Raw genomic sequence first — 14,234 nt, forward strand, 5'->3', positions numbered from 1 at the left:
GAGGTGAACAACCTGGCTTCAGAAAGTAAAAGTCCTGCAGCATATTTGTTCCACCCATGCACTACGCCACCTGGGTTTAATCAGCACAACTCTTCCGCCAGGTAGGGTGAAATTGTTTAGTGAATGGCTAGAAGGAATACATGGTAGGACTCTTACTTTCTGAAGCCGGGGTGTCCGCCTCTGCCAATGCCCATATTGCAGGATTAACGGTGCACTTCACTGAGCATGCATTACTCACACCTATCTGATTCACAGAGCCTGGTGTGTCAGGGCACACATTATCATCATTATTATTAGCAGTAGTAGTAGTAGTAGTAGATTTTGCTCCCTGAAAACTTTTGGGTATATTTTATGGATTTTGGGCTGCTGATCACCAAAATCACCTTACATTTTTCCTATCACATACCAATTTGTGGCCCTGTGATGGCCTGTCCAGGGTGTCTCCCCGCCTGCCACCCAATGAATGACTGCTGGGATAGGCTCCAGCCTCCCCGCGACCCTGAGAGCAGGATAAGCGGTTTGGATAATGGATGAATGGATGGATAGTTGTAGTAGTAGTAGTGGTCGTAATATATATACATGTTTTATTGGCCTCTGTGTACTACTTGTGCTGTTCCAGAATCAGATACTGAATGATCCAAAATACTTTTAATTATAAAGACACCAGCATGATGCATGATCTGAATAACCCCCCCCCCCCCACACACACACACACACACACAAACACACTCCATTGAAATACCCATATTTACCACCACTACTAGTGTTATTTTTGCAGACCACCTTTCCCCTTTCCTTGAGGGAAGGGTGGAGAGTGACAGGACATATAGGGTAGCGAGAGAGGTGAAGACATGCAACAAAGGTCCAGGGTCAGATTTGAACCCACGGCATAGGCCTGGGGCTAAAAGACACACTATGCTGGTGAGCCACTAGGGTGCCCCCTGCTATCGCTATGGGGATTGCAGATGATATTTGCATAAATTAGACAGTTGAACTGTATTACACCTTGCTGTCATCGTTACTGCTTGTGTAGATCAGACAAGAGTGTGGCCTTAGTAGAAAGGCCACTAAGAATGCAGCATCCTGTGGACCTTGACTCGGTACAGATGCTCTTACCATATTTTCAAGACACAACAGGATCTCGGCTTGGCAAGGCTCCATCACTGGACCATAATGACACGCTGCCATGCTTTGACATGTCGACGTGTATTGTTTATGCGAACAGAGGAAAAGTTTCTTCAACAAGTTCAAATCTCATCTTTAGATTTGTTGCTCTATATGGAGGCAATCCCGATACCACTGGGAAACTTGATATATTTTTTCAACATGTAATGATTTTTTTTTGTTGTCATTCTTAGTGTTGAGACTTATCAAGAAAAAAAATCAACAAGATGTATTTGCCAAGTATTCTTTATGGACTCATAGTTTGCGAGGTCATTTTTCAGCCATTTCCACCGTTTCCTGTAGGACATGCGGCTGCACGCAGACATCCTGCCTGGCGGTGAAGGTAAGACGATGGGTCAGAGATGGACATGTCATCCATGACATCACTGGAGAAACTCTGTGTTTCCGCCCTACATTTCTGCCCTGATATATCAGTTACAGTACTGGGTAGTTACATGCTGTCGGTTCAGTGATGTAAAAATTAAATACGCTATTCGAAACACATGTCTGAGATCATCAACAGACTACTGAAATAGAGAGATGACATCATAGAAATGTTGTATGGTGTTTACTCTCAATGGTGTTTACTCTCAATATGTGACACCTGTAGCAAACATTTTTTTTTAAATCGTCTGGATTTGATGTATAATCTTCAACAGGTTTGATTTTGAGCAAAGTGTCTCTCAAATTATTTTGATGGAAAAATGACGGGATTATTTAGAAAAAAAAACTGACAAGGATATACTTTTTCAACCGGTAGCAAACAGTGTAGTGGAAAACAAAAATAAATCATAGGACACTACTTATTATAGGCTACCTTTTTATATTACAAAACTTGTTCAAAATATAATATCGAAATCATTCAGTGTGACGACGAAGCTCCGTGTAGCTTCGCAAAATAGCCATTGAAAAATGTATGTTGGTCCATAACACCGTCACCCTGTCTATTCTAGTGTTTGGAGTTTTTATCTCAGTGTGAACAGGAAGAAGGAAGAACCATGAGTCATTCGTGGACGTCATGGGCTTCCTGTGTCGGTGACCCCCGTTCACTTTGTGTTGTGGCTGCGGTGCCGTGGATCCCAGCCTCGTGCTCCCTGGCCTTGGCCCGCAGCTCGGCAATGCTGCAGGACCGGAGCACGTCTGAGCTGGGGGCGTCTGTTCCCTCCCATTTCCCCGGCCCCTGGATAACAGTCTTCATGTGGCAGGTCACCGTGGTTCCGGGAGCTTTTGTCCACAGAAAGCTCGCCGCCTCCAACCGCCGCTTGCCGCGCTGGCTGTCAGCTTCCTCTGCCTGCCATAGACTCTTGTCCGGTCTCTCCGCTGACTCATCGCCGTCCTTCCGTACGTAGGGTCTGCTCACTTGACCCTGGAGTTTCAGCTGTCGCCGCATTTTAGCGCGGCGGTTCTGAAACCAAACCTGCAGCCAAAGACAAAAAAAATAAAGCGATACCAATAAAAACTCCCAATTATTTAAACCTGAGAATGTGCACATTTTCCAAGCTAGAAAACAGAAATATGTGCCCAAATTTGCAGTACAATCAATATCATTTGTATGGGTGTTAATCAGTGATGTAGTGGTAAATAAAAGGCTGGTTAAACTATGATCTTCAGTCACTGATCACCATTAGGCAACCAGCTAGCAATATGGGCAATGTTTTCAGAAAAGCATCAATCAGTTTGATACTAATTACTTTGATGTACAAGTTATATATAATGAAGATTTAAGTCAGCCCTAAACTGTTGGGTCAATTATAGTTTGCATGTGTATATATATATATATGTATGTGTGTGTGTGTGTGTGTGTATATATATATATAAAACTATAGTGTACTATAGTGCAACTATAGTGTAGTACAATATATAAAACGTTGGGTAAACTGTGTTTAGGCATGTTTGCCCCTACACTACTGGTTCTAGTTGAACTCTTGGAGATGACGTGTGCAAATTACCTGCACTCGGGCCTCTATGAGGTCCAGTCGGAGAGCCAAGGCCTCCCTCATGAAGATGTCTGGGTAGTGGGTGGTCTCAAAGGCCTTCTCCAGCTCCTCCAGCTGCCAGCTGCTGTAGTTGGCCCGCGCACGACGCTGCTTCACTGGCCTCTGTTCATCTGGAAAGCACAGCGCAAGCACCAATTACACAATTGCCAACGGGCGACAAGGAGCTAATAGCTCTAGATTGCATAATTAGCATGCCGTTCATTAGGCTCCACTTTAACACTGCTTGATAATTGATTGTTAGTTACGAGCTGTTAGTCAATCTTTTGTAAACATTTGCACTGAGATCAGATGGTGCTCATTGACTTAAACAGTGCCGTCCGGCAGTATCTCTGGGGGTGTCGTGCACCATGTAGGGCTGGGCAATAATTCAATATTAATATTTATCATCTTTCAATGGTATTTTATCGAGATGAAATTCAGATATTGTCATATCATGGTATACAGCTGCCCCAGATTTCTCACAAAAATGAGTTCGAGTGTTATTTCAACACTACCGAACAGTTCCAACGTGATGAACCTCAGCTGGACTTGGCAAGTGTAAGCAGATATTGTCATATACATTGATCACATGTAAAACTCCCAATGATTTTTGTGACGTTTTTCCGTATTGCTCAGCACTAACGTACACGCAACTCCTTTATATATAAAGTTAGGTGGACCGGTGGACTCACCTATGCCCTCTGTGAGCTGGCCCATCCCTGCTGCCTGCGTGGCCAGCAGGAGAGCCTCCTTACACGGCTCCGGCTGCAGGTAATTCCTCAAGGACTCATAGCTGATGAAGGGCCCGGGGATCAGGATTGGAGCTGGAGTGCCCAGACGCGTCGGGAATGCAGAGAAAAAGTGAGCCGCGGGGGAGTGGAAAACGGCGGGCAGGAGAGTCGATACCAGTTGCCCGGGGCCAAACATGTCCAAGCTCTGCGTTGAGGAGTCGGTCCTCAAATTATATTTTTAAAAAATTAAAAAAAAAAAAGCCTGTCCCAGATCTTACAAGGATGCTGGTGGAATGGCAAAAACACATTGCAAGGAAAGCATGGCGATAAGACTGTGAATGAAGACGGTTGTTCAGCAGAGATATACGATGCACAAGCTGAGGCCTGGCCACGGTGCAGATCAGCCCAGCTGGTTTGGCTGGCTGGTTGAGCGCTGCAGCGCCTGTTGTAAAGAGCTCAGGTTAAGGCACAAGGTGCTGGCTGGAAAGGCGAGGTGAGACTTCAGCAGTGGAGGTGAGTGGTCTCACCTTAGACCGGTATGGCTCTCCTCCCATCGCCCCCACCCCCAACCCCTTTCCTTCTCAGTCACATGACCTCAGGGGGACGGGGGGGGGGTTAGACAGATGGCAGGGTTGGACTGTCAGGACAGAGGGTGTAAACACTGAAGGAATAATCTGTTGTGTTTGTCCATCAGTTTGCTGATTGCATTGCCGTTTTCCCAACCTCATTATTATGTGAGATGCTCATTATACTGTATGCCTTTTCCATTTAAATGTGTATACCCCTACCCCCTCATTCACCGGGGGGGGGGGGAAATCTGCTTTCCTTGGACAAGTTCAGACACTTTTTGGCTTCTGAAATTTCATTCAGTATGATAGGATGAGATGGATACGAGGCTAATGAGGAGAGGGATTCGCGGGGGATGTTCAGTTAGACACGTACAACATGTTGGTGAATCTTTTTCTTTTTTTTTTTTGTTGTCATGTATGACAATGACAAATTAATCCCCCTCCATAGCCTCTCTTTTTTTTCAAAGTAAACAATTTGTTCTCAACAGAATAGTGACAAGTTTGAAAGCCTGTTTGCTGAGTAATTCAGCCGTTCTCTGTAACTTTCTCTCTGCCTGGTTAATTTGCTGCAGCGCCGGTTTCATTTCCTTGTTTGTCTAAAATGGAGCCTTTTCTATTTTGTTTTTCGCAAATGTCCATCAAGATTGACGGAAAAGCTTTTGAATTTTAAAGCAACCGGCCTCATAAGCAGAAGTGAGAGGAATACACGAAATCCATTTTCCTTTAGGATAAAAACACCCAGATCCGGTACGAGTCCTTGGCAGTTATGAAATAACACATGAATACAATTATCATCACGCTTTGATAAGCCCAACTTTCACAACTGAATAAGAGCCAAAGATTTCAGTCCCGTGATTTTTTTTTAACGTTGACTTGTGATGGTTAACTGTAAGTGTGTGTCTGACATGTGAATGAAGCAGGTCTACTGTCACAGGATAAATGTGATTATCTGTTACTGATGATGATGGTGACGAACTGTCTGTCCATAACCTGAAGCAGACAGAAGGCCCAAATACGATGCTGACAGTATAATTATTCTTTGTATGGAGGGGGGAAAAAAGTGTTTTCCCCTGTCATCCCTCTGATGAGCTTATCACCTTTGGGTTTCAGTTTATTTCCCAAGTAAATGTGGTGCGGCACCAACAGACGGAGGAAAACCCTCCTGTTCTCCTCACACCTCTTCGTCGGCCGTCCGTCAAAATAACCACATCCTCAGAAGAGAGCTAACACCATGTAGTATTTGAATGTTCCTATGGTTAAAAAAAAAATCTTTCAAGAAAAAGTATGACGTTGAAAAAATAAGTCGCTACAAATTCTATAAAATCAGTTTTCCAATGTTGGCTTCGTTTGGTCATGAATGGTCAACGTTAATATTCAGTGTATTTTGGTAATAACAGCAGTTAAGGTTAATGTACACATACATAATAAATGTGTCAGATATTGTAAAAGATATTAAGCCATCAATTTTGGGCTTTAAAAGTTGTGACAGATGGTCCAAAATAGCATTGTATGAGGGCTAGCTTACTTTACCTGATGTCTGTCCTACACATCCAGTACACTCACTGACGTAAATGTATTTTTCTTTTGCATTTTTACGCTGACTTTAAAATTATAAGGAGGTCAAAAGATTATAAGGATATTCTTCTGACAGCTGATTGGTGTAAACATAGCAGGTTGTCATATTTATGAATTATATATATATATATATATATATATATATATATATATATATGAATTCCATATTTATATAAAGTCATATTTAAAACTTTGTGCTTTTAGGAGATAAGCATTTTATGATTTCATTCCCAACTGTACTGCTAGTTTTTTGTGCTAGAAATTCACCTTTAAAAAGAAAAAAAAAAGTATGCAATAAAATTTCAAATTAACAGTGGGAGGAACCTTTTTTCTGGAGTAAAATAAGTTTGGTTACTGCTCCTGACTGGTGCCACACAGCAGCTAATACAGGGAATAAAGCTGCATACATGGCTCTGTAGTCCCTTTCAGAAACCCACACCACATCTATCTTTTATCATACTGATATTTACACGTTTTTACACGTAGCTAAAAACAGACATAAAATGTAATCATGTATTGTACCAGTACTACTTGTTTCAGACTTAGACATGACACTTTGTGAGGAAAACTGATGCAGTCTTCACTCTACCATCGATTCAATTCAAAACTTAATTGCAGACTCAGGGTCTATAACAGATGAAGACAAATAGGTAAAAGACAAACCCCAGACAATACAAAGAGTAAACACAATAAAATGACAATAAATGGAACAAATAAGTGTTTTATAAGAAGGCAGCTATACCAGTGGTCCCACTGCCAGGATTGGTAGTGTGTGGCACTGAATCTTATATTAGTTAAACCCTTGATGATTACATTATCAGAGTCATTGAGCCGGCAAATAAATTTATACATGAGATTTCTTAGAAGAGCCTGAAATGTACTGACTCCTGCAGCCACAAACATTTCACTTGCACTACACCATCTAGGTCTTTTTAGCAGTATTCTCATAGCATCATTATAAGCTACTCGAAGCCTCTGTAAGCTTGCCTTTTTGTAGTTTGACCACAGGTGTGCAGTAGAAAGTGGCGTACACAGGTATGCTCTGAACGGAGACATCTTCACACTAACTGAACACATCATGTCCACTAATGCTTATCTATGGCGAATGTCCTTTACAATACGTATCAATAAGGAGTCATGACTTTAAGACACAGTCATGTAATAAGGAGACAGTTGTGGCTGAACACATACTCTTTCACATATTAGGATGAGACAGACACATTATCACCCTTTCTTTTTTTTTTTTTAACCAGGCAGCTGTAGCTTAGTGTTGACGGATCTCTGACGAGATGATCGTGAGCGCTTGTCTACGTGAATGAAAACGCAGGTGTGTCAATTAATCTGAAGATATTTATCAGCCCAAAAACGCTTCTTGCAAACCGCTCATCAGCTCACTAAAACCAAACAAAACAAAACACGCGGCTGTCAGTGCTGTCACCGTAGTAACTGCTGGGCTGAGCGAGCTTTGATCAGGAGGCCTGGCAGCACAGGGCCAGCTGGTGGTAGCTCTGTTAAGGCTGTGGAGGTGAATCAGTGTCTGGTCATTCCACAGCACCTCCCTTACATGTGGCCCTTTCATCTGCACCTGTCCAAACACCAAATTAATGCTCATGAGGAGATAATAAAGAGGGCAGGATGCAGGCATGTTGGGGTACATGCATATGCATCTGTGTGTGTGTGTGTGTGTGTGTGTGTGTGTGTGTGTGTGTGTGTGTGTGTGTGTGTGTGTGTGTATATATATGTGTGTGTGAGACAGAGAGAGAGAGAGACAGAGACAGTGAGGGAGGGGGAAGGAGGGAGGGAGGGGGAGAGAGTGAGAGAGATAGCTAGAGAGAGAGGAGAGAGAGGGAGGGAGAGAGAGAGGGGGAGAGATAGCTAGAGAGAGTGATAGCTGAGAGAGAGAAAGAGAGGGAGGGAGAGAGAGGGTGAGAGAGAGAGGGAGACAGAGAGAGAGGGTGAGATATAGCTAAAGAGAGAGAGAGAGCGTGAGAGAGACAGAGAAAGTGAGGGAGGGGGAGAGGGAGGGAGGGGGAGAGAGTGAGAGAGATAGCTAGAGAGAGAGGAGAGGGAGAGGAGAGAGAGGGAGAGGGAACGAGAGAGAGAGGGGGAGAGATAGCTAGAGAGAGAGTGATAGCTAGAGAGAGAGCAAGAGAGGGAGGGAGAAAGAGGGAGACAGAGAGGGTGAGAGATAGCTAGAGAGAGTGAGCGACAGCTGGAGAGAGGGAGAGAGGGAGAGCGCGAGAGAGTGAGAGAGAGAGGGATAGGGAGACAGAGAGAGAGGGTGAGAGATAGCTAGAGAGAGAGGGAGAGAGAGAGAGAGAGAGAGAGAGAGAGAGAGAGAGAGAGAGAGAGAGAGAGAGAGAGAGAGAGAGAGAGAGAGAGAGGGGTCTTTTTCGGGTTTCCTAGTTGTGTGGTGAAAAAAAGAAGAGGGGAAATAGATTAAAAGTGTCTAGTTTGAGCGGCGACTGTATAAACACTGTGTGTGTGGTGGGATTGACGACTGAATAGCCATCTCAGTTTGTCCCTGGTTGGCACACAGGTAGAGGTGGGGGTTTCTGCCGTGTCTGAGAGTAGGACCCCCCCCCCCGATCCCCATCACTCCCACCCGCTGTGTTTGTCTGTGCCTGGGTCCGTTTAATGCCCATTGATCCAGATAATCAGGGAAGAAATTTGGTGAGAAAACCGGCGGGGGCAGTTGTGACATCAGCCGCCGACCCTTGTTCAAATGAGCAGCTTGCGGATAATTGAAAGGAGCATTAAGACCACAATGGTAATGGCTAATGCCAGCCTTTGTAGGCCTCTCAGGAATGTTCTTGCTCCCTGGGTGACAGGGCAACATTTGAGATCCTCGGCTTAAACGACAATCATGGTATCATTAGCAGACCTCTAACGGGGGGTGGGGGGGGCAGACAGCATGGTTATCCACGGGTTTAGAGAGCCACCGATGGAGTGCCCCTTATCCATTACTGGCTTTGCTCACAGTGGACTTGTAGGGGCTTGCAGGCGTCCATCAGACACCAGAGGGAAAGCGACATCTGAAATCCCTCCTCTGGAACTGGATATATGACATGTCTACGGGCTTCAGGTAATGACTGTCATGTTTGAAAACACGGTAAAAAATAGCCAATTACTTGATAGGCATTAAATCTAGACCCACCCTCATTTTCAGAGGGTAAACTTCATGAAGAAAATGGTTAAAAATGTCAGTACAAAAGCATACATTTGACTGACATATATACTGACATACATGCCCTGACAGTAACCTAAAGGTGATCTTACAGCCTTTGTCATTATTCAGTGAGCAGTCTTCTTGCTCTGTTGCTTGTTGCAGCATATTCACTTTGAACAAGTTAATTTTTTGGTTTATTTCTGGTAAGTTTGACCTCTGTTAGAACAGCAAAGATGGTGAGAGAAACATGTAGCAAGGAGAGAGGAAGACATAGCAGAGAGAGGGAGAGGGAGACAGAAAAGGGAGCTGAAGACAGCAGAGCGAGAGAAAGAGAGAAAGGGAGAGAGAGGAAGACATAGTAGAGGGAGAGAGAGAGGAAAACATGGCAGAGCGAGAGAAAGCGGGAGAGAGAGACGGCAGAGTGAGAGAGAGAGGAAGACAGCACAGGGAGAGAGAGAGAGCGAGGAAGACATAGCAGAGGGAGAGGGAGGAAGACAGCAGAGGGAGAGAAAGAGAGGGAGGGAGGGGGAGAGAGAGGGAGGAAGACAGCAGAGGGAGAGTGAGGAAGACATAGCACAGGGAGAGAGACAGAGAGAGAAAAAAGAGAGAGATGAAGGTGTGTAGCAAGGTTCCCAATCCAAGTTCATTATGCTTTTCACTTGAGAATTTGTATCACAATATTTGAGTTATTTATATTTTCTAATATGTACTAATGTTCTTTGATTGAGATATACAGCCTCATTAACCCAAAGACAATGGGGAGGGGGTAGTTTTACAAAGGGTTGTTTTTTGTTAGTTTATATGGGGGTGGGGGGGGGGCATCCCATCAAGTCAACTCCTAATCCTACCATGAATGTTTCCCACAGAACCCGAGATAACTGGTTGTGAGCAAGGCACAATCTTTCTTTATCATCTTACAAGCATGGACATCTAGCTGATAAAACAAGAGTTTTGCCAGCCGTCACCAGAAGACAGACGACTCCCTTTAGTTCCAGTGTCATGGGAATACATCTATCTGGTGTCACTTCCAGGCTGCAACGGCGACGAGCGCAGATAAGATCAATATTTAATGAAAATATAAGCGAAGCTTAAGGGTTGTCGCTTGCTCTTCTCTTGTTAATGACATGTCACATTGTCATACTTATCAGATTGGGTCCGTCCTAACTGCAATTACCAACTTCTTCTTTTTTTTTTTTTTAATAATTCATTACAAATGCTGAACAGTTTCAGACTTCCGCCTCTTGTGCAAATAGGCCCGTATCCTCAGGCCTGTCAAATCTGTTTTAATACTGTCGTTGGCCTGCACAAACTTGAAACTAAAGTCTATTAACGGCTTCAGAAGTGCGGTATAATTCAATCATCACATATAAAATGTATCTGTAACTCAGACAGGACAAAGAACGGTGCTTTTCATGGCTGAGGAAGCCCCTATGTTTGGTGAGTCACTCTCTCTGGTAATAGTATCCCACGGTGGGGCAAGGCTGATTGTTTTAGTCCTGGATCACTGGCCGTGGGATAAACCTGAGAGCCAAGCCTGCTTTTCATGTCAAAACCTTCAAGGCAAAGCGGCCACAATCCAAGAGCAATCACACTTCAGACATCAAAGTAGCAAGGGAGAGGAGAGGCGAGAGCCGGTCCACATTTTTTTTTCCACGCAAGCCAAGCGCAACTCAAGCGTGGAGGAAGAGAGGATGATCTAAAGAGAGGCTGCCATTGAGAGGAAGACGGAGAACAGACAGATGTGCACGGGCAGGTAGCGGCACATCAGGGGGCCCTTCCTCGGGCCCGAGCCAGAGAGACCAGAGACCTGTCCGCTCGTCACATTCCTCCTTATTCCACATTCACAGTCCACGTCTAACCAGAATGGGAGGAGCCGCAGAACCAAACACTCGCCAAGTATTCGAGTGTTTTCACACAAACCTACGGCGCTGCCGCAACAAACCGTATTTCACTTCTACTGTAAAGACAACAGCGAGGAGACATTCAACATGGAACCTCTTGGCAGCTGCATTTGAGGGGGTATCAAAACTGGTGTGAGGAATGAAGGAAGAAGTTGTTAACCTGTCAGTGGTCCATCAGATGACTTAATGACAACACCCCCCTCCCTCCCCCCAACTTACACTCCTCTGCAACCCACCACTTCCTGGTAAGCTGTCACTCATCACTGTTCCGCCTCACTGCTAGCCAGCCAATGGGATGCTGGCGCCTGACCAAGAGCCCAGGCTGCTGAGACTTGTGTAGTAAATTGATGGATAGCCATAAACAGAGCTTTCAGATGGTTATAGGACACCTTACAGGTGCAATTACTGCATCACCCCGAAAAAAAAAAGCAGGGGTAGCTCCATCAGGAAAGAAAAGTACGCACATCCATGACAGCACAAACAAAATACGGAAAAATGTGTAAGAGAAAACGTTCAGAAACCAGATTTCTGGGACCTTGCTGATAGTTCAGAGGTTCACAGTTCGTAAGTTTTATATGCCACAGGTTCATCTTCCAATTACGTCCTATCACTCTCACCTTAGAAGAACAGAGCAGAAATGTCTTCCAAGAAACTTCAACCAGTGTTGCCTATTAGGGAAGCTTGAAGGTCTTCCAAAGCGAACAGGGTTTATGAGCTTGTTTTGAAACACTCATAAAGGGGGGGGGGGGGTTGCACTGTGCAACATTTTGGCATTCATAAAATTTTTCCAAGATTTGAACAAATGTTTGCTTGTAGCTTTACGCACTGTACAACAGGGAGGGACAGGGGTGGATCAGCAGCTCACATATGAGTGACTGTTTTCAACAGTCCGAGTCAGTGCGGCACATTGAGCACACGTCAGTCCTGAATGACAGATTCCACTGATCTGCCAGTGTGGACATGTCTCAGCCCCAGACAATCCAACCCTTCACCATATACATACATACATACATACATATTTATATACACACACACACACACACACACACACACACACACACACACACACACACACACACACACACACACACCTCATCCTCACATTCTGTCTGGTAACACCAGCCGACAGCTTCCGCGCTGTTCAATGGCCTTCCCTCCATCACCATCTTCAAAAGACCCTTTGGTCTGTGTGATTGAACAATTACCGCCATGGTTAATTTAGCATAAATGGGAGGGTCCGCGTTGCCTGGTTTGCCAGCGTGCCTTGCGCATTGTTTCACTCATACCTTTGACTCCAACAAGAGGTTTTAAGATGGTACGTCAGTGGCGCTGGGCAAAACAACTCACACTTTCATGGTAAAATGGTTTCCATCGCAGCATGCACCTCATGCCTTTAATTTGTCTGCTACACCCCAGTGGAGAGCAAGTGCACCTATGACAGCTGTTAACCAGTTTTATCAGGGTGCAAGAATTATTGGATTGAAATGAAAGGGCATGGGGCCGTTGCTCCATTTATTTTTACCCCCCCCCCTTCCGTCTTGTTTGAGGTGCTGAAACATTAATATGGGTGGAAATAATTGGTTCTTGAGGAATTTCAGTGCTGATGCTGTACAACTGCAGCTCTGAATTGTATCTTTTAATAAGGCAACGGCAGCATTTGCAGTGAGACACCGAGCAATGTCTTAATTGTTATAATGTGTAACGTCATTAAGGGCAAAAATGAAGATGAAACACGTAATCTTGTAAAACGTGTCATTTTTGTATTGTTTTTAAAGTCAGATCACATTACAGTGATTGACAGGATGTATTTGGGGGAGAGGAAAGCAATGTCAATATACAGAACAAATGCGGGTATCTCGGATTTTGCCCTTTGAAGGAACCTCATAAAATAATAAATACAGAAAACCTCATGAGTATTTGAACGGTAACACAACAATTTTGTTTTGGCTTGATACCCTATTTTAAATGTGGAATGACAACGACTTTGAGGTCAAACAGCTGGTTCATAATGTCACATCTGAAGTGTTAAACATAGCAAATAAGGCCCCATGGTGCCAGCGGACTGAGATTAGGAACATCATTCAGTAAATACTTCTTGTATTTAGCTAAATTCCTGCTTTGCACTGTCTTCCAGACTTTTGAAGTGTGTAACAGACAGGGACAATTGTTAGAGAACAAAACTGCTAGCAATCAGAGGCAAGACATTAATACCAGGAAATCAGGGCAGAGAACAAAAAAGGGCAATAGTTCACTTAATGGTCATCTCACATCTAACTCCTGTAAAAGTAAAGCCTCGAATCTATACAATAATGTAATTTCATACCTAAAGTATTAAGTCTAGAAAACCAAATATTGAAAAATGTGACACTGCAAGAATACTTATAAAGGGGGCGCCCAGGTAGCATAGCAGTCTATTCCATTGCCCACCAACAGGGGGATCGCCAGTTGGAATCTCCGCGTTACCTCCAGCTTGGTTGGGCATCTTTACAGACACAATTGGCCGTGTCTGCGGGTGGGAAACCAGATGTGGGTATCTGTCCTGGTCGCTGCACTAGCGCCTCCTTTGGTTGGTCGGGGCGGGGGGGGGGGACTGGGGGGAATAGCGTGATCCTCCCACGTGCTATGTTCCCCTGGCGAAACTCCTCACTGTCAGGTGAAAAGAAGCGGCTGGCGACTCCACATGTATCGGAGGAGGCATGTGGTAGTCTGCAGCCCTCCTCAGATCAGCAGAGAGGGTGGAGCAGCAACCGGGACGGCTCGAAAGAGTGGGGTAATTGGATGGGTACAATTGGGGAGAAAAAGGAGGAAAAAAAATTCCCAAAAAAGAGAATACTTATAAAGCTCAATGGAGGGTTCTTTAGTCAGTACAATCCACAGTTTCCAGATTATAATGAGTGGACATGTATCTAGCTCTGGAATGCAAAGATGAAATCACCGTACTTCCAATCTGATGTAGTTTTATTCATGGTTGTTATGTAGTTGCTTCCATATGAAGGACCTTCATAGATTCTGAGATCATTGAACTGGTGTCAATTTGTCCATAGATCCCCACTAAGAACGCCTTGTGAAGCAAGATGTCTGCATGCTCTGGAAGGAAAAGACAACACACAAATAGGAATGGGGGACTTAACTTTGATCATGATCTCATT

General features: G+C 44.3%; 1 protein-coding gene across 1 annotated transcript in view; it reads right to left on the minus strand.

Annotated features, from left to right (window-relative positions):
• Positions 1-12,702: 12,702 nt before the first annotated feature.
• The window catches only part of ints1 (integrator complex subunit 1), a 57,699-nt gene continuing 56,167 nt past the window's right edge, over positions 12,703-14,234 (minus strand). The window contains 1 exon segment of the mRNA XM_056288378.1: positions 12,703-14,170. Coding sequence (XP_056144353.1) covers positions 14,057-14,170 — 114 coding nt within the window. The 3' untranslated portion in view covers positions 12,703-14,056.

This window comes from Lampris incognitus, chromosome 10 (assembly GCF_029633865.1).
Source record: "Lampris incognitus isolate fLamInc1 chromosome 10, fLamInc1.hap2, whole genome shotgun sequence".
In the NCBI taxonomy this organism is placed as follows: domain Eukaryota; kingdom Metazoa; phylum Chordata; class Actinopteri; order Lampriformes; family Lampridae; genus Lampris; species Lampris incognitus.